This window comes from Capsicum annuum, chromosome 10 (assembly GCF_002878395.1).
Source record: "Capsicum annuum cultivar UCD-10X-F1 chromosome 10, UCD10Xv1.1, whole genome shotgun sequence".
NCBI classification, from domain to species: domain Eukaryota; kingdom Viridiplantae; phylum Streptophyta; class Magnoliopsida; order Solanales; family Solanaceae; genus Capsicum; species Capsicum annuum.
This window is the reverse complement of record NC_061120.1, coordinates 173,204,430-173,225,157: the sequence shown is the minus strand read 5'-3', so window position 1 is coordinate 173,225,157 and position 20,728 is coordinate 173,204,430. Positions and strand designations below refer to the sequence as shown.

Here is a 20,728-nt window from a genome sequence, read left to right as displayed (position 1 = left end):
TAGAATGTCTTAAAGTCAAAAAAGAGATCTCACGTGGCATCTTGAATGAATTAAAAATACGGAGGCTCTGGTAAACTATTGTAAAATTTAGTCTGTAGCTCAAATTTACTCCATAACTTGATTCTTGAAAATGAAAGCATAAACAATGCTAGGTGTCTCCAACATGATCCATAAATCTACGTCCAACTAAAATGTTGTAATTTTATGCCATTAAAGTATCTTAGCTTAGTAGAGACATATGCTCCGTTAACTCCTTAACTTTGATAGAAAGATGCCTTATTCAATAATTCATACCAGAAGGGAGGTAGCATATATAGTGTAATTCTTTAAGATCTTATTCGACTTATGACCTCTTGTGCATTCACCGGACTTGATTTCACAACTTACACTGGATTTTTTACCATCAATAATATATTGTAGGATTCAGCTTGATGCTAAATTAGTAACTGAAAAATGATGTTCCTTTTGGAATTTTGTAAGGTTTTATCTAAATAGGTATTGTAATTTTCAAGATTGGATTTTTTCTTACGTTTACTTCACTTTACATTTGAATATTTTTTTTTAATTTTGGGATTTAAATATTAACTTCATATTTTAGCTTAGCATGAATCATAATTTTTATGATTTCGGTGTGTTATGTAGGATTTTAATGTAGCACCGTGGTCCTTCAAGATCATGAGCACCATGTGATGTTACATTTCTAGAAAATCGGGTCGTTACAAATTGGTATTAGAGCCTAAGGTTCAATAGTTTCCTAGGAGTCTGAAAACCCACATCTAATAGAGTCTTGTGCATGGGTGTGTTGCGCGCCACATTTATGTACAAGAAGCTGTAAGATGTTTTTAGGAGCAGTTTTCCTTCTTTCAGTATTCATGTCGTGCGAATGAGCATGAGCTCAAGTTGATCCTCAGTCTAATACACCTCTTTCTTCTATTTACAGAGTATGCCTCCTCGCGGAGATAGTGCCCATAGGGTTGATGACAAGCCACCTCAGCCAGTAGATCTTGAGAATGAGAGTGTGTCATATGCTGAGTTTTGGGCAGGTTTTCATGCGCTAGCCCAAGCTGTGACGACTAATGTTCAGGAAAACCATCAGGCTGTGACTCCACCTTAGCAAGATGGGGGTTCAGCCGCAGCTAGAATTAGAGATTTCATGAGGATGAGCCCACCAGAATTCTTTAGGTCAATAGCAGGTGAGGACCTACAACTTTATCTAGAGGAAGTAAAGAAGATCACCCAAATTATGCATATTTTTGACGAGGAGAGTGTAGAGTTAGCATCCTATAGGCTGAAGGATATTGCTCATGATTGGGTAGTGATGTGGAAAAAGGGTAGAGGGGAGGATGCAGCTCCCGTGACTTGGCAAGAGTTTCAGGATGCCTTTCTCGATAAGTTTTTCCTGCTAGAGATGAGAGAGGCAAAGGTAGAGGAGTTCATGAACCTAAGGCAAGGCTCTATGATAGTGAAAGAGTATTGTCTTAAGTTCAACTAGTTAGCTAAGTATGCTCCTGACTTGATAGCTGACCCTAGAATGAGTATGCGTAAGTTTGTGACTGGTGTATCTGGGTTAGTGTTGAAGGAGTGCAGGGCTGCTATGCTCAATAGAGATATAGAACTTTCTAGACTGATGATGCATGCATAGAAGATTGAGGCAGATAAGATGAAAGAAAGAGAGAGAGTGAGTAAGAGAGCCAGAGCAGACAGTCATGGTTTCTCTCAGGTAGGGTCCCAGGGTGGTAGTCGTTCTCAGCATAACCAAAGATTTTCAGTCCCAGCTCCATCCACATATAGTGTACCCACACCAAAGTTTGGGGATGTCAGTTATGATTGGGCGCCAGGTTCCAAAGCCCAGAGTAGTGCTAGTGGTGTTCGTACCTACCTGCTTTGTGGAAAGTGTGGCAAGAGCCACCTAGGTGTGTGTAAAACCGATAGTGATGTGTGCTTTGGGTGTGGTAATATAGGAAATAGAATACGAGAATGTAGATTGCTATCTCAGAGGGGTAGAGAGTTTCATTAGCAGAGTGCCCCTTCCGATGCCAATAGTGGCCAGAGTCAGAACAGACTCTATGAGCTTCAGACTCATCATGATCAGGAAAGGTTCCCTGATATAGATTCGGGTATGTTATAAGTCCTTCATATTTATGATATGTATGGTTAAATTCTTTGCCCTTATTTTGAGTTTATATTTCAGCATGATTCATGCGTTAATTTCATATCTCAGGCGATCAATCATGACCCAGTTCATTGGTTCCCCGTGCACTACCCCAGTATTTCAGCTAAGTGTTTAGAGGGACATAGAGTCCCAAGGGGAAGACCCATAATATTACGATGCTTTCGTGACCTTTGACTCATTCAGTTGAATGTTTAGACTTTTCTTACAAATTTACATCAATTATTGTTGCATAGCCAGTCATGCTTTTAAGAGTCAGTTCAGTCAGACATCCATGCATTAGATATGCATGTTCAGTAGAAGGAGTTCAGTTTTTTAGTGTATTTAGTCATGCATTCATGAGATCAACTCAATTACACATCCATGCATCAGATATGCATATCCATTATGAGAATTCAGCTTATGAGTAGCTTCAGTCTAGTATTCAATGCATCATATATGTATGTCCACTATGAGAGCTCAGTATATCAGTAGTTCCAGTTGCATGATTATGTTTTAGATGCTCCCGTTCCTTAAGTAAGTTCAATCAATCAGTATTTTTAGCCTATCAAGAGACATTCGAGGACTAATGTTTCCAAGGGGAGATATTGTAAGACCCCGCAAAATTCTCTTGTAGTCTGAGCCTTGGATGTGTTCAACGAAGTATAAAGCTGTCCCTAAAAGGTTGACAAGTGTCTTCCCAAGTGAGAAATATTTTGAACCATGTATAATTTACCTAATATCGACTTTTTGTTAAGTAGAGAATTGAATAATCTTTCCTTCGATACCAATTTCATCAAAATCTGACATTGAATGAGGAAGTTATGTCTGTTTTACAAAAAGTAGTCCGAACCGCCTAGGTGCAACGGTCGGGTTTATAGACCATCGAGCTTGCGATGGACCATCGCCTAGCCCGTTGCAACCAAGGTAGTGACTACCTTTCTTGGCCCAAGTGCGACGGCCAGGACAACGGACCGTCAAGGTTGTGACAGACCATCGCTGAGACCGTCGCCACTGAAGAGATGTTTTAGTGATTGTGATGGTGAATGAATGTCCATGGTCTTGATTATTCAGGAATGGTTATGTTTTACTTTTATGTTATCGAATCCTGGGGGTGTTTATACCCGATAAATTAGCTGCAGTCTAGAGCCCGTGTCAGTTTCCTCGATAATCTCGATTAAGCAACAATTCTCAGAACTCAGTGAGTTATAGAACTCTGTACTCTCAGATAGATACAGAACTTAAGACATCTCAAATATCTCAGTAATCTCAGTATCGCTAGTATTCTAGTCTCAATTCAGTACTCAACTCAGACTTAGTCGTATTCAAGTGTTCAGTTTGGAACTAAGTATTATGCAGTCAGATAATGAGATTCAATAGTACTCCGTCAGATACAGAACCAAGTGAATTTAGCATAACTCAGTTAGGCCATTCGAGAAATATGATCAGTAATAGATTCAGTTTAGTTAAGAATCATCTTAGAGTCTTTCAATTGGGAGTAGGAGCTAGTATCGAGCGAATGCAGGGATGAAGGCTCCCCGTTAGGGAGGTAGAGTCATTAGGAGCAATCCCTAAACTCCAGAACTATGTAGCCAGTGCAAGAGCAGGAGTCACCTATTAGAATAAGGCTTAACTATTATACTGCCTTAGGCTTGACTTGAGGGTCACCCATTAGAGAGGCTTGACTAGCATAGAGGTATTTACCCGTGGAACGATATTGTCACCCTTCTAGTTGGGGTTATAGGTTAGACCCCACCAGTTTAGATTCGGGACATATCATTTAAGCGAGAACTTCCACAGTTACAGTTTCAGTATCAGTCTTCATAGTAGAAATGAAAAATCAGGACTGTCAGATACAGTTACCTATCTTAGTAACGAACTTAGATAGTTCCATTGATTCATGGACCACCCGCTAGATAGGCATGGTCTTACATAAAGTTATTCAGTATCAGTATTATCAGATCCAGAGATCACCAGTTAGATAGGCTTGATCTCAGTCGCAGATTTAGTTGAACAATCTCATCATCAGATCCACAGATCACTCATTAGATAGGCTTGATATTAGTCTTATATTTAGTTGAGTAATCTTATTATCAGATCCAAAGATCACCCGTTAGATAGGCTTGATCTCAGTCTCAGATTTAGTTGAGTAATCTCATTATCAGATCCAGAGATCACCTGTTAGATAGGCTTGATCTCATTCTTATATTTAGTTGAGTAATCTTATTATCAGATCCAGAGATCACCCGTTAGATAGGCTTGATGTTAGTCTCAGATTCAATTGAGTATTCTCATTATCAGATTTAGAGATCTTCTAGTAGATAGGCTTGATCTCGGATATAATCTTTTCATATCATTGATAGTTGATTCAGGGATCATCCGTTATAGAGGTTTGATCTCAGATTCGGTTAGTTGAGAGTAGTAAGCTCAGCTTTTTGTAATTGATATGAGTAGATTCAGTTAATCTTCTTTAGTATCATCAGTTTTTGAGATCACTCGCTAGATGGGACTGATCTCAATTTCAGTACTCAGTTATCAATATCAGGAGATTCAGTTGTTCACTATCTCAAAATTAGTAGTAAGTTCAGGTGTTAGTAAAGCAGTATCCGATTTTCAGTATTTTGAGTTGCGATGTTTTTAGTTATGGTTTGTGCATTCATGCATATTTCCTCATTCAGTATTCTCATGATTATTCAGTTAAGTAATTTTTCATGCATAAGCCCTTGCATTTAGCCTTACCTCATCTTTAGAATCAGTACATGCCCGTACTGACGTATTTATGCTATGGTATTTTATTTGATACCATAGGTTCAAAGGAACGAGATCCAGAGTACCCTTAGCAGCCCAGTCCCAGTCAGCAGCAGTAGACGTAGTAGTGAGTCGTCTTTAGTCGAGGATGATTCTTCTTTTATTATCGCATTAGATTTAGTTTATTTTTAGTAGACGGAGTTAGTTGGGGACATGTCTCATCAACTCTACAGTTCATACAGCTTAGAGTCTTTTCGAACAGATATATCAGTATTCAGTTTTTAGTTTTGAGTATTTTAGATGTTGTGAACCTTATGGCTAGTTTTCGCCAGTTTTCCATATTTATTACAGATATTATATAGTGCTTAGGTATAGATATCAGTAGAGGGTTAGCTTTTGGTCCTTCGGGATCATGAGCACCGTGAGACGTTCCACTTCAAAAAAATTGGATCGTTACAAGATTCTATTACAACGGTTAGTAACCATTGCAATAGATGACAATAGGCATCTCAATAAGTAAAAAAATAACAGTCACCATAGGTCAAGCTATGGCTACGATTTTGTACCACCGTTGCCATAGCTTGACCTATGGCGACGGTTCAGACAACCATCACAGAAACCATTGCCATAGACCTATCGTAATGCCCACCTATAGGATTCTTGCTGAACCATTTTGGTAGAGGTATGGCAATGGTTTTCTTGTCTATTTCAACAGTTTAGCAACCGTCACCATAGTGATAATTTCTAGTAATGGGTTAAGGCCAAGAACATGTTTACTTTAACTTTGAATTGAGTTTGTTTGGATTACTTATCATATTTGGTTGTTTTATTATCCTTGTCTTAACTATTTTAAGGATTAACTTACCTTAGAATACATATAATGTCGACCTTGTGATTTGGAAGGGGAAATAAGAAGATAGAATATAGGGATAGATAGAACAAGGTTCTGAATTTTTTATAAAATAAGAAATTTGAATTAGCGACTAGGATAGAGATATACCTAAAAGACTTGTTTAGTTAACATGTATGATGATAGATTCATGTATCTAATTGGATTATTACATCCATGCTCAACGATGTAGTTATAATGTGTAAGTTAGGTAGACGATTAGAGGTCGGGAGACCATGATCATGAGATAAATCCTACGAATCAACAACCAAGATACGTAATCTAATGAATGAAGTTCATTAGTGTAGTATGATTGTTCACAATTCCTTAACCCTGTGTTTTCATCCATTTCTTTTCCAAAGTCTTACTTTTCCGCATTATTTTAGTTTACTTTTAGTTTACAAACTTTCAAAACTCTTTTGGTTACATTGCACCACTTTAATCTCAATAGTTGAACTTGAATTAGATAGTTGTTGATAGAAGTCTCTGAGGGATCGATATTCGACTTTATTTAAGAATATTGTATTACTTTTGTGAGACCACGTACACTTGTATGTGCGCTTGGACGCAATAAGTTTTTGGTACCGTTGCTGAACACTTGTAAATATGTAACTATTTTTTTTAGTTTAGCTATATTGAGTTGTACATAGTTTAGTAGTTTTTTCCTTTTTAGTTTTTTTATTATACTTGTTGATATGTCAACTTGGGATAGATGGTTTTCGAGTGATGACGATTCTTGTTGTTCTTATAGGGGACTCTATCGAGAGGCTTTTTGTCCAGATTTTAATGGAAGCACGTGGAAGGGACCTTCACAATATGAGTGGATACTGTCTTTTCTGTGAAGTAGACCACAAGTTGATGTATGGTTTGTGGTAACAGTGGTCATTCTGCAGCTATTTGTGCTGTCAATCCCAATTCAAAAATATTTGTGGGCTATGCTTAAAGGCCATATTATGTGAACACCTACAATCAAATGTGGAAGACGCATCCACCAATTAAATCATGGAATAATCAGCATCAATAGTTTTAATAGTAGCTGGTTCAAGGAAATCAGACCATGAATCACACTAGCAATATAGAAGAGATGCTGAAACAAATTTTAGTGTCTTATGCATAGTTGGAAGCAGACATGAAGAACCAACAGGTGGCTACAAAGTAGTTGGAGAATTAGCTGGGGTAGATACAGCAGGCAGAAAATACTAGGACTTAAGATGGTTTTCCAAGTAACACTGAACCTTCTAACTAACTAGTGGAAATTAATTTGAGGAATGATAAATAACTAAATGAAGAACCTCCAAAGACAACTAAGGAGGTAGATGTAGAGTTGACTCTCTAACTTGATGTAGACAAAGTTGCTGATAGTTCAAGAAAGTCTGAGTAATTAAAATTATTTAACAGGTTAAGGAGATACCACCTCTACCATATCCACAGAGGTTGAGTAAAGAAAAGGAAGAAACTATATAATGTGTGGAATGAATGCTAGAATCGCAGCCATTCAATTGTCATATTTCTTTTGAGACTAAAATTGAGAAGGCGAATAAAAGTGAGGGTGTTGTGGATTGTGTAAATTTTAGAGTAGGATTGGTTGGGCCTCACTCAAATCCCTTTTCGACATTATGTTTAGGTGATGTCTTCTTTGTGGAATTATCTAAAATAGTGGGAGAGTGTGAAGATGAGGAACAAGAATCCTGTATTCTTAATTTTACACTAGATAAGCAACGCAAAAGCATACCTCACTTTCAGGTCGAGTGGTTTACTATGCATCATCCATTACTCGATTCCTTAATATTTGTACTACCACCCTGTGAGTGAAGCAAGAAGATGGATACAAAGTTGGGGTGAAATTTATATCCTCCAGGTAGAGGAAAAAATTGATATGGGTCGTGCCGTGACACTCAATCAGGCGCTTCTTGGGAGGCAACCCAAGTTAAGGTATGTTTTATTTTCAGTATTTTTTATTTTTACTTCACTAGTTTTTATTTTTGTTGAGTCACAGGTTAATGGGAAGTTTGAGTACCGAAAAACTTGAGCTAAGAAACATGGAAAAGACTGAGTGTAGGGTCCCCCAAACCCTCTTCATGTGTAAAAATACTAATATCTAGGCCTAGAGACTTCAAGTAATATTTATATCTCTACTTTAAAGTACACTTTGGGGACAAAGTAGATGTTTAAGCGTGGGGTGGGAAAATTCCCATTTTTAGGATAAATTTAAAATTTTTTGTGTTAGGAATAAATAAGATATTCTTGTTGGTGCTATATTTGACTGCATGATGTAAGTGTTTTAGTTGTAAAAAGCATGTTGATTGTGTGAATTGCTATTTTTGAGACTCCTAGGCTCATGTTTATAGCTCTTGTACTTGTTGGCTTAATGTTGAATTCATTTGATTGTTTAGTTGAGAGTCTATGATGATCCTGCTTAAGTTAAGCATGTTTCATGTGCATGTGTGGTGTTTGTATATTACTTGTTTCATGTGATGTGTAGAACTTGCCTGGTATGTGTTCAAATCGAAATAAAAAGTGTGGGTTTAGGAGATGATATAGAACTTTTCTTTTATAGCCATGTTTCTTACCTTTTTTTTACCTACCCTTGCATAATCCTAGTTAGCACCATTGAGCCTTTAGCTTTTTCTTTGTCATCCTCATATATAGCCTAATCTCCTTCTTTTATTGACCTTAATTTGATCCAAGCTCCAACACACTTTAGTGTAAACTTAATTAAGTTAAGGAGTTGAAAATTCAAGTAGGAGAAACGTGAAATTGAAGCCCCAAAGTGATAGTAATTGGTGTGTGAAAATTATTGTAATATGGTTGGGAGTTAGAGAAATTTGTCCTAAACAAATTCCAATTTTTAGCCCAGTTGTGTTACAATGACCTATTTTGGCCCTGGTCCTCCTTGGACATTGTGCACCTCAGCTAAGGCAATTGCTTAAGTTGAGGGTGGCTATCATAGGGGTGCGTAAAACACAATGGGTGTGAAGAAGAATAAAATTAAATGATGTGTACATAGCATACTCCCCCATAGTTCATCATTAGCATACTCCCCCATAGTATATGTGAATGAGCCTAATGAGATAGGGAAAAACAAAAGATGTGGGTGGACAAAAGTGGTGTAAGTTGGTTGTTAGATTGATCTTAATTCTATAATGTGATGTATTGAAGCGCTTAGGGAGGATAGTCACTATTACTGGCTACAATAGTTCCTACCAGTCCCTTAGCCTACATTACAACCCATAAAGACCTAATTGATCCTAAGCTTAACATTCTGATATTTGTGGTGTACTACACTAAGGGCAATCATATGGTTCATCATTTGTAACTTGGGAATTTTTTGTGAGAGTGAACGCAATTTGATTTTGTACCAATTGTGTTATAAATTGCATTATTGTGAGTGAGTATGGGTAACACTTTTGTTGTGAGAGAACATATTTGATGAATGTTGGGTGATTTATATGATGTCTTAGATTGAGCAATATGCATAAGTTTTCCACTTGGGGAGTCAATTCCGAAGGCTAGGATGTTTTGGAGTAGTGTTCTTGAACTTTCAATTGTGTACATAACATGCTTAGTAAAGAACCTTCATTCTGTGTAGCCATTATAGTTTTAGCTTAAGTGTCTTACTTGTAGTATAAGTGTGGAGTCACCTCAGCTTATGATGCCTAGAGTAAAGATTTGTTCGATGACAAACAAGAATTTAAGTATGGGGTGGTGATCTAAGGTGAATTTAAGCACCTTAGTGTTGCCATCTTGGCTTGTTTAGCCTTGTTTTGAGGACTTAATGCGTTCTTAATGAGTCAATGATAATATAAGTGTTTAAATACTTGATAACAATGTTTAAGGTGTATTTCAAACAATTTTGGATTCAAATTGATCATTTAGAGTTGATATGAGAAAACTAGTGTTACTAGCTTGAGCTAAGTGTTGTTCTAGTTGATCTCGATGGATTATAATGTGTTTAATGACTTTATAATGGTATAATTGTGTAATTATGTGTGTATAAATTTTTTTATAGTGTTTAAAGTGCAATTTTATCAAGCCAAGAGTCAAGACTAAGTGAAAGATCAAAAGGGACAAAACTAGTATTCTTAGCTTAAATTTCTAGTTTGTTGTCTTGGATGTTGTGTTGTTTTGAGCTCTAATTTATTATTTTAAATTATATAGGAAGATTGGTGAGTTTATTATTATAATATATAAATTATATAAACTATTCAAATCAAGTGGAAACAACACAAAAAGGCTTGGCATGGATAAACGAAAGCACAAGACACAACTTGATGTGAATTGGATACCTTGGATGTCAAGGGCACGTCGCGGACCAAAGCAAAGGCCAATAGGTGCGTACCATACACCATGATATTACTAAGGGACCCAAAACATTGTGTATCCATGATAAGGGTGTGATACAGAGATATACGGACAAAATTTAAATCTGCGACGCGGCCTAGTGCAAAAATGCGATAGTTTTGTCCTCATTTAAACAGGACACCTGTATTTGATGTTATACACCTTGGATGGGTTTGAAACTTGGAGGGGGGCTGTAAAATACATCAATTAGGGGTTTCATTCCTTTAATTTTTATTTTTAATGGATTTTATCTTGTATTCAATTATCTTGATCACGGTTATGTCCGTGAGTGGTTAAAAACCCTATTCCAGGGTTAAGGCCAAGAACATGTTTACTTTCACTTTGAATTGAGTTTGTTTGGATTTATTATCATATTTGGTTATCTGTTTACCCTTGTTTAACTATTTTAATGATTATCTAACCTTAGAATACATATATTATTGATCTTGTGATCTTGAGATAGGGAATAAGAAGATAGAACGTGGGGATAGATAAAACAAGGTTCTTATTCTTTTATAAAATAAGAAATTTGAATTAGAGACTAGGATGGGGATATACCTAGAAGACTTGTTTGGTTCACATATATGATGTTAGCTTCATGCAACTAATTGGATTATTACACCCACGCTTAATGATGTAATTGTAATGTCCAAGTTAGGTAGACGATTTGAGGTTCGGAGACCATGATCATGCGATAAATCCTACGAATAAACAACCAAGACAAGTAATCTAAAGAATGAAGTTAATTAGTGTAGTAGGATTGTTCAGAGTTCCTTAACCCTAGAATTCATCCATTTCTTGTCCAAAGTCTTTACTTTTCTGCATTATTTTAGTTTACTTTTAGTTTACAAACTTTCAAAACTCTTTTGGTTACATTGCACCACTTTAATCTCAATATTTGAACTTGAATTAGATATTTTTTTATACAAGTATCTAAGGGATCGATATTTGAATTTATTTAAGGCCATTGTATTACTTGGTAACATCACGTACACTTGCTCGTGTGCTTGGGCGCAATAGCGACGTTGCCTCAAGTTGTACAACTTGGCATGTAGCTCATGTCTATACCTCTTCGAAACATATCTTTGTCCCATGAATACCTTCAAGGAATACCATGGAGGGGGTTGTCCTTCATTCAAAACATTTCCAAATCTTTTGATATAATCCCACCATGTATTGGTATATCCTTAAAAATAGGCTATGGCTATGTCATAATAACTTTTTTATCTTCGGTGATATCATTAACTTGGAAGATCCTTTCAAAAGAGGATTCCCATGAGTGATAAGCTTCGGGATCACTGTCACCTTTGAAATTTGGGAGACTAACCTTGATTGAATTAATACCCACATCTCGATCCCTATTACCTTGTTGGTTCCATTGTTCATAACCTTGGTGTCGGTTTTCCATGTTCCCTCTTCCATTAGGTGATAGATCGAATCTTCCTCCTCGATCTTAGTAACCTCATTAATCTGTTAGTACACCTCTACCAATATATCATCTTCATCAAATTCTCCAAACTCCATTGGTTGTTCTTTTCTTTCTTCCTTTACTATTTGGAGGGGTTGGTTTTGGTTAATGGGTGCTTGGAGTGGGGGAATTTGGTTTAGTAGAGGTTGGGGTATTCGGGTTTGAGATTCATCCTATTGTGTTTGGTTGAATTGAGGTTGGAGTAGTTGAATGGGATTTTGATTTTGTAGATATAGAGTGACGTGAGGAATGGAATCATGTTCTTGTATTGGTGGAGTGATCATTTAGTGACGATTTTCTGAGGAAATATAAACCGAAGGATTTGGAGCATGCCCTCAAGTCAAAGTATAGTAGTGTTAAGGTATGGATAGAGATAGGTTGTGTTTACCTTCCACGATATATACTCTTCCACCAATGAGGGATACACTCTTTTCAAGAGAATCCACCTGTTTCAATGGCCGCTAAGATAGCATTTGTTGGGTGGTTATCCATGATTTGTGGAGTTTCACCTTTTGTAGCCATTGTATCAATGAAGAAAAACACTCAAAAATAACAAACACGTTAGCGTTAGAGAAATTAGCCTCAAAAACTCTTTATACCTTTGTTTACCTCACAATTGGATCACAAATGTTGAAATATTGTTTATACTTCCTATGATAATCAAGGTGTCAAGTGCTACTCTTGATCAGATTGGATTCTTTCTGAAAAGATTCAAAGAAAATTTATACGTACTTGATTCAAGAAGTTGCTGTGAGTTAAAAATGAGAAAATCTTAAAAGGAAAGGAACGTTTAAAAAAATAGGAGTCAAGAACTCATCAATCAACTTAGTGGATGAATTACTTAGTTGTTGAATAGTTTACGAATCAAAAGAAGAGATAGAAATTAAGAAATTGAAACTTACGAATCAAACCTGAGCAAATTGGAGTTTAGAAGTATTAAAATTCATTTGGAAACTTGGATTGGTCTTGGTAAAGGCTGATCTGCATTTGAGGTGTGTTAGACACCTTGGGCGCATGTCAAGAGCAGGTTAAACGGAAGAGCTGTTATCTTGGCCTACTGCAGCACCTGGAATACAGGTACAGAGTAGGCTAGTCACACGTACAGTGTAGGAGGGAGACTAGTTACTATTTTGTTCTACCTTTTAGCTGCTGAAGCAGCTCCAACACACCCTAATCGCAGGTCAACAATAGATCAGCTGAAACTGCTCACTAGTGGTCGAATTGTACATTGTTAGTCCCTTTTTGCCCTCTTCTCTAGGAATACTCTTCGGATTTTCAAAGGTTATTGTACTAACACAATTTTACACATTTTTATTCTCTTTTTTGATCAAACTCTCACTTTTGGATGAACTTTCAAGATCAAAATAACAATCTTTTCAAGAACAACAAGAACATCTACTTTTCAAACTTTTTCTCCTTAGTTTGGAATGGGTTGAAATTTCAAACCTAAGAACTTTTCAACATTCTAAACTCATTTAAAACATTATTTTTCTCAAATTATTCACCAAAAACTTGAAATCTTGCAACCAACATTGAAATTAGTAATCCACTTTAAAGTTCATCAAACCCAAGCTTCCAATGAAAGTATAAGGCTCAATTTTACTCTGATTTAGCTCAAATTTGATATATGAAATCTAATAGTGTTAGGGAACGCAAATCTAACACTAGAAACACAAGAAAACACATAAATCAAAAACTCAGAATTTGACCTAAGACCTAAAACGTGAGTAGCAATTTTTTTTGTGATTTTTGATTTTTTGAGATGACTAGACCCAAGATTGACTTTGTAGGAATAAAATCAAGCTCAACTCTAATACCAAATGATACATAATTAAACTATGAAAACTAACTATGATACAAAAAAGTAAAATTAATCGATAAGATAGGTAATTAGACATAAGAAAAAAAGTAACTAAGAACAAAAGAGTATGTCAAACTCTAATACCCTCAATTACAATCTAATCGAACACCTAATTTCTATGGGACCAAGAGGGATATGAACGCCCTCTAAACCAATGTTTCTAAACCAAAGTTTATCAAAAGTAGTCCACTACTCTCAATCAATGGAGAAGCATTCATCAATTCATCTATCATCAAGAAAAAACTAAGAGAATGAGCTAGCCTAAATGCATTTTATAGTTTAGGGTTTTTATTACAATATTAGGGCCCAAAAGTGACCCAATTGCAAGAAAAGTCCCACTAAGGGATGTTTTGATCCAGAAAATTACATGTCAAAGACCCAAATGTTAGAGCAGATAAAAAGCAGATCCAAAACGCCTTTGGCGTAAGTCCTTTCCAAGGGGCTTTCTAGCCCGTTTTTCCTTTCCTTGCCTCATCCGACCATCCTTGAACCAATATGAGTGTGATCATCAACAAATGACACCCTCTTGATAGTAAAGAGGCTTATTCAAGTACCTCATACTTCATGAACAATCCTTGGATCCTTTGAAGCTCCCGGACTTTACTTCTAGTGAAAGGCTTGGAGCTAATTCGGATTATATCACAAAGTGTGCCTTACCTCCGTGGCACACCCTAATCACGGACCCTTATTGTTTTGGAATCTTGAAATATCCCGAAACTCATACCAAAAAGTCCAAAAAATTTCCAATGGTCCCGTTAATATTCCTTGCTATTATTCAACTTAAAAATCACCTTAAAACGCATAAGAGCTATCAAACTAAAATTATCTAAATTTTGGGGTACAACATTCACCTTTTAAAGATGCAAAAAGCTAACATCAAATTGAAGAAGGTAAGCTATGTTTCCTACATCTGTAGAGCCTTTTCCATCTTTCTACTGATGTTTGGCTTCTTTTAACTTTTGAATTCTTATTGTGCTTGCGGTATATTATTTTTCCTTTCAGAATAATTAATTTATTTGCTTAGGTGATTATTGTTTCCTCTAAACTTCATATAGCACTGTTGTAGCATTTAGTTACTTTAAATCACTTTTTTTTTTAATTTTCATTTTCTTATCCAAGTTCATATAAGTTTTGAATAAATAGTTTCATATTTAACAGTATATTATAATATGTTGCATACATATACATATCTTTCTATTAAATTTTGCCTCTTTTCTTCCTTTTAGAAAGAGTGTGTATGTCTATATATATATATATATATATATATATATATATAACTATCGTATTGAGGTAACAAATAACAATGTTTATTAGCTTATTATAATTCTTTTATTGAGGTATCGTTATACCATTGACTTGCAAGTTGCATCTCTGAGCCATTAATAGCTTGTTATAATTCTTTTATTTCAAAACATAAGGTTTGATACCACCATATTAATAAATCATTTGAAAGATCTCTTTCTTAAAACTCATGTAAACACATGAAAGAAACTTTTTTTTTTAACATTTCAAATATACAAGGTAGTCATGTCAAAGTTCTCAATCACATGCAATTCTTTCTCTTTAAAACAAGGATATAGTTATATCAAGAAACTACCTCTCATATCTCTAAATCATTTTCAAATACTATGATATTAAGAAAACCACTTTCAAACCATAAAACATGCATTTCAAATCATTCCTGATAAGATCATAAACTTCAATTCATAACAAGAGAGGGACTTCATAATTATGCTCTCAATCAATCTTAAAAACTCAATTTTATACATAAACATATGAGTATAAATCAATTTAAGGGGAAAGGCCTAAAGGCCAATTCAATAATAGCATTGAAAAATTTAGAATGCATAATTTAAAACATAGATTCCAAAACCCCTTTATAAATTCATGGTTGATAAACCTTAAATCATATTCAAGTGTTTCCATAAGCCCATGTAGTTTTCGAATAAACCCTGTGTACCTTAAGTTATGAATTTTGGATAAACGTTTGCTTTTCGAATTCTATTTGTGTTTCTAATGGATGATTATTTAAGCTTTCGAATTGGGAATTCCAATTCTTGAATCAATTTCGAGAATTCGCAGTTAAATCTTGAGTTCCCTTGGATTTTTTTGTTGAAACCCAAAGGAGTGTTCTTGATGAATTTTGAGGAAAATATCAATAAAGTGGTGATTTGGGAGTATAATCCCATGTTAAGGATTAAAAGGGGTAGGGGAAAATGACTAAATTACCCCCTTGGACGCGGATTATAAAAATTAAAAAAACTAGCCATCAGCGCGATAGGATACGCAGCGCATCGATGCCATCGACGTGATACCAGATGCGTCACGCCCTAATTACGCCAAGCCTCATTACTTTTTACCTAGAAGTTCCTGCACAAAATTGACCAACGCGATGGGCAACACGGTGTGCCAAGATCGCGTTGATCCTCTTTTTTGGGACACCAAACAATGTTTAAACGCGACCCAAAAAATCCAAAACTTGTTCGAGATGTACTATCAACTTACCCATCGTGAATCAACTTAAAAATTAACTATCGGTGGTCGGGAAGGTCATAAAATAACTCCTCAAAGATTTGAAGCTCAAAATAAGACAAAGTTCATTTGAAACTTAGAAAAATTTTCAAGTTTTCAACTTTATAATCATGATACTAGGAGATAACACATGGAGGACTTTTTCAGGGTGTTACATTATCCCCCTTGCGATTATTCATCCCCGAAAGATGATGCAAAAGCACGACTTCAAGCATACTAAGGGCATAGAAAGAACAAGGCAAAGATTTTACCTTCCGTTTCATTATCCATCGGATAAAAAAGGTTTGGGTAGCTAGACCGTATATCATCTTTTGATTCCCAAGTTGTTTTTTCAACTTTCTGATTTTTCCACAACACCTTAACCGAAACTATTTCCTTGCTCCTCAACTTCCGGACCTAATTCTCTTGAATTGCAACGGGTTCTTCCTCATAAACCAAGGAGTCTTTCACATTGATCTCCTCTACAGGCAATACAAAAGAATGGTCTCCAATATACTTCGTCAACATGGATATGTGAAATACGGGATGGACTGAAGCCAGACTTACGGGTAACTCTAACTCATAAGCAACCTACCATATCTTTCTCAAAATTTGGTATGGCCCTATATATCGAGGACTCAACTTCCTCTTTTTCCCAAATCGCATAACTTCCTTCATAGGGGAGACTTTGAGAAACACCAAATCACCAACCTCAAATTCTAGATTCATTCTTCTAACATCGGCATAGGATTCTTGTTGACTCTGAGCTATTTTAAGTCGCTCTCTAATGATTTTCACCTTTTCCATTGCCCAATGAACAAGATCAGGCTCAAAAAACCATGTTTCACCAACTTCATACCAGCCTATCGGTGACCTACATCTTATCCCAAACAATACCTCAAAAGGAGCCATCTTAATACTGGCATGGTAGCTATTGTTATATGCAAACTCTATCAATGGCAAGTGATCAACCCAACTACCTTTGAAGTCAATTACACAGGCCATCAACATATCCTTAAGGGTCTGAATGGTGCACTCAGCTTGCCCATCCATCTGAGGGTGGAAAGCCGTACTCAGGTTTACTTGGGTACCTAAACTCCTCTGAAAGGATCTCCAAAAGTGCGAAGAGAATTGCATACCTTTGTCAGATATAATAGATACAGGTGCCCTATGTAAATGAACTATATCCTCAATGTATAGCTATGCATAATCATCCCCCGAATAATTAGTCCTGATGGAAAAAAAGTAAGCTGACTTGGTCAGCCGGTCCACAATTACCTAGATAGGATCATGCTGGTTTCGGGACCGCAGAAGTCCCGTAATAAAATCCATATTGATCATCTCCCATTTCTATAGAGGCAAGGCTATCTCTTGGGAAGTACCACCTAGCCCCAATGTTCTACTTTAACTTATTGGAAATTCAAACACTTGGAAACAAAGTCAAAGATATCACGTTTCATATTATTCAACCAATATATAGTTTTAAGATCATGGTACATTTTAGTAGAGCTTGAGTGAACAACATACCTTGAAGTGTGAGCTTCGTCAAGGATTCTCTCCCGTAGACTATGCACATTCGAAAAACAAATCTTACCTTGGTATCTCAAAATTCCGTCACCATAAATTTCTAAAGACAAAACGTTTTATTGACCCACATCTTTCTTAATTTGCATCAAGATGGGATCTTCGGCCTGCTTTTCTTTAACTTCAGCACAAAGGAAAGATTTAGCTACCTCATGAACAACTACTCCCCTATCCTCGGAGTCTAAAAGTTGTACTCCTAGATTTGAAAGTCAGTGAATATCCTTCACCATTTCTCTCTTCCTTTCCTCAACATGAGAAAGACTACCCATAGATAATCTGCTAAGGGCGTCGATTACCATATTTTCCTTGCCTGGATGATAGTACAGACTAATGTAATAATCCTTCAAAAGTTTCAACCAACGCCACTGCCTGACATTTAATTCGTTCTACGAGAAAACATACTGTAAACTCTTGTGGTCAGTAAATATATCAACATGTACACCATAAAGATAATGCCGCCAGATTTTAAGCGCAAACACCACAACTGCCAATTCCAAGTCATGAGTAGGGTTATTTCTCTCATGCACATTCAACTACCTAGATGCATTAGCCACCACCTTACCGTTCTGTATAAGAACACACCCAAGTCCCACTCGGGATGCATCAAAGTACACAACAAAACCCTCTGTACCTTTCGAAAGAGTCAGAACAGGTGCATTATTTAGCTTGTCTTTCAACCTCTCAAAGCTATTCTCACAGGATTCAGACCACATAAACTTCACCTTTTTCTAAGTCAACTTAGTAAGTGGAGCATCTATGGAGGAAAAACTCTCTACGAACCTTCTGTAGTACCCTGCCAAACTCAGGAAGCTCCAAATGTCAGTTGAAGTCGTGGGCCTGGGCCATTTTCTCACTGCCTTAACCTTTTGAGGATCAACTTTAATTTCCTCACTATACATAACATACCCCAAGAAAGAAATAGAATTTAGCCAGAATTCATACTTGGAAAACTTTGCATACAACGTATGATCTTTGAGAGTCTGAAGGATAATTCAAAGGTGATTGGCATAGTCCTCCTCACTCTTAGAATAAATAAAGATATCATCAATGAAAACTATGATAAACAGATTTAGAAACTAATGAAACACCCTATTCATTAGGTCTATGAAAGTTGCAGGGGCGTTAGTCAACCTGAAGGACATGACTAAAAATTCATAGTGATCGTATTAAGTTTGGAATGCCGTTTTGGGAATATCGGACTCTTTAAACTTCAACTGATGATATCTCGAGCGAAGATCTATCTTTGAAAAACATCTAGCACCCTGAAGCTAGTAAAAAAGATCATCAATTCTAGGAAGGGGATAATTGTTTTTGATAATGACCTTATTTAACTGATGGTAGTGTATACACATATGGAGGGAACCATTTTTTTACGCACGAATAGTACGGATGTACCCCAAGAAGAAATACTAGGGCGAATAAAGCCTTTGTCCAGTAAGTCTATCAGCTGCTCTTTTAACTCTTTCAACTCTGCAGGAGCCATTTTATATGACGGAATAGAAATGGGATAGGTCTGTGGCAACAAATCAATACCAAAATCCTTCAATTTGCTCCAGCTATGAAAGAAAAGATCTCCCTATCAGGTGGTATTCCTGGGAGATCATCAGGTAAGACATTTGTAAATTCATTTACCACAGAAAGACTATCGGTACTTAAATATTTAACCTGTATAAGATGATACAAACAACCTTTAGAAATAAGTTTACGGGCTCTGAGGTAAGATATAAAGTTCCCTCTAGGTGCTAGAAAATGTCCCTCCCACTCTATCACTGGTTCATTTGGAAAGGAAAAAGTAACCTTTCGGGTTCTAAGTCTAATGTGGCATAGCAAGAATGAAGCTAGTCCATTCCTAAGATAGCATCAAAGTCAACCATCTCAAGCTTTATGAGGTATGCCACAGTATCCCAACTATAAAAAGACAATATTATTTTTATACACCCTCCTATCCATAACAGAATCACCTACCAGAGTGGAAACAGAGAAAGGTTCTGCAATTACATCGGTCTCAAACCCAAAATCGATAGTCACATATGGGGTCACATAAGACAGCGTAGACTCGAGATTAAGCAACACATACACATCATGATAGAAAATTTATAATGTACCCGTGACTACTTTTGGTGAGGATTCTTCCTTTTTGCGGTTTGTTAAAGCATACAACCGGTTGCGATCGCTTTCGGTAGTTGAAGGGGAACCCTTGGGCGGCGGTGGAGGAGCGGAGGAATTAGCCTGCGACTTAGGTCCCCCAACATTAACTCTCGCTGTCGGATAATCCCTTTGGATATGGCCTGGCTAGCCGCATAAATAACATACCGTGGCACCAAATTAACATCTTCCTGGATGATTTCTCCCAATCTTCCACAGTGCGGGTATGATCGAGGAGTATGAGATATACTCCCCTGAGACTGTGTACCCTACACTCTCGGGCCATGACTAGACTGAAAATTCTGGAATTACTGATCAACTGGAGGTTTGGGCACTGGAGCACTGGCTGCGGACTGAGCATTACCCTAATTTTTTTTCTTCTGCCACCCGTTCCCCAATTACCACCCTGTTGCTGACTATAATTCTGGTCTACTGGTTTGGCCGTCTTGGATTGCCTATCTTTTCCCCTTATCTCAGCTACTTTCTTCTTCTGATCCTCTACCTGCTGCATGTGGACTGACTGTTTGGAGAAGTCTATATCTCTATTCAGCATGGCCCCCTTGTATTCTATCACCAAGTCATTAGAAAGACCGAATATAAATTTCCCCATTCGGGCTCTCATATTTCCTTCCAACTCCAGAGTGTACTCCTTGACACTCATTTTTCCTTGCTTTAGATTCATGAATTCTTCGGCTTTGGCCTCTCTCAGCTCCTAAGGAAAGAATCGATCTAGGAAGGCTTCCATAAAATCACTCCACACTGAAGGCTCGGTATTCTCACCCTTCTTTTCCCACTCACTATATCATTGGTTTGCCATATCTTTTAATTGATACGCTGCTAACTCCACACCATTAACTTCATTCACTTGCATAACTCAAAAACTCTTTTCAACTCGTCAATGAACCTTTGAGGGCCCTCTTAAACTTTTTAGCTTGTGAACACGGGTGGGTTCAATCTCATGAACTGACCAACCCAATTACTTTAAGACATACCAGATATCGAAACCATATCTTCAGACCGATAGGTTTGAGA

General features: G+C 36.8%; 1 protein-coding gene across 1 annotated transcript; it reads right to left on the bottom strand.

The window, feature by feature from the left end:
- Positions 1 to 19,093: 19,093 nt before the first annotated feature.
- Positions 19,094 to 20,357, bottom strand: LOC124887836. Its single transcript, XM_047397751.1, has 3 exons — positions 20,061 to 20,357; positions 19,667 to 19,843; positions 19,094 to 19,216 (listed from the first exon to the last, which is right to left on the bottom strand). Exons 1-3 carry the CDS (start codon positions 20,355 to 20,357, stop codon positions 19,094 to 19,096), a joined length of 597 nt encoding a protein of 198 aa, XP_047253707.1.
- Positions 20,358 to 20,728: the final 371 nt, after the last annotated feature.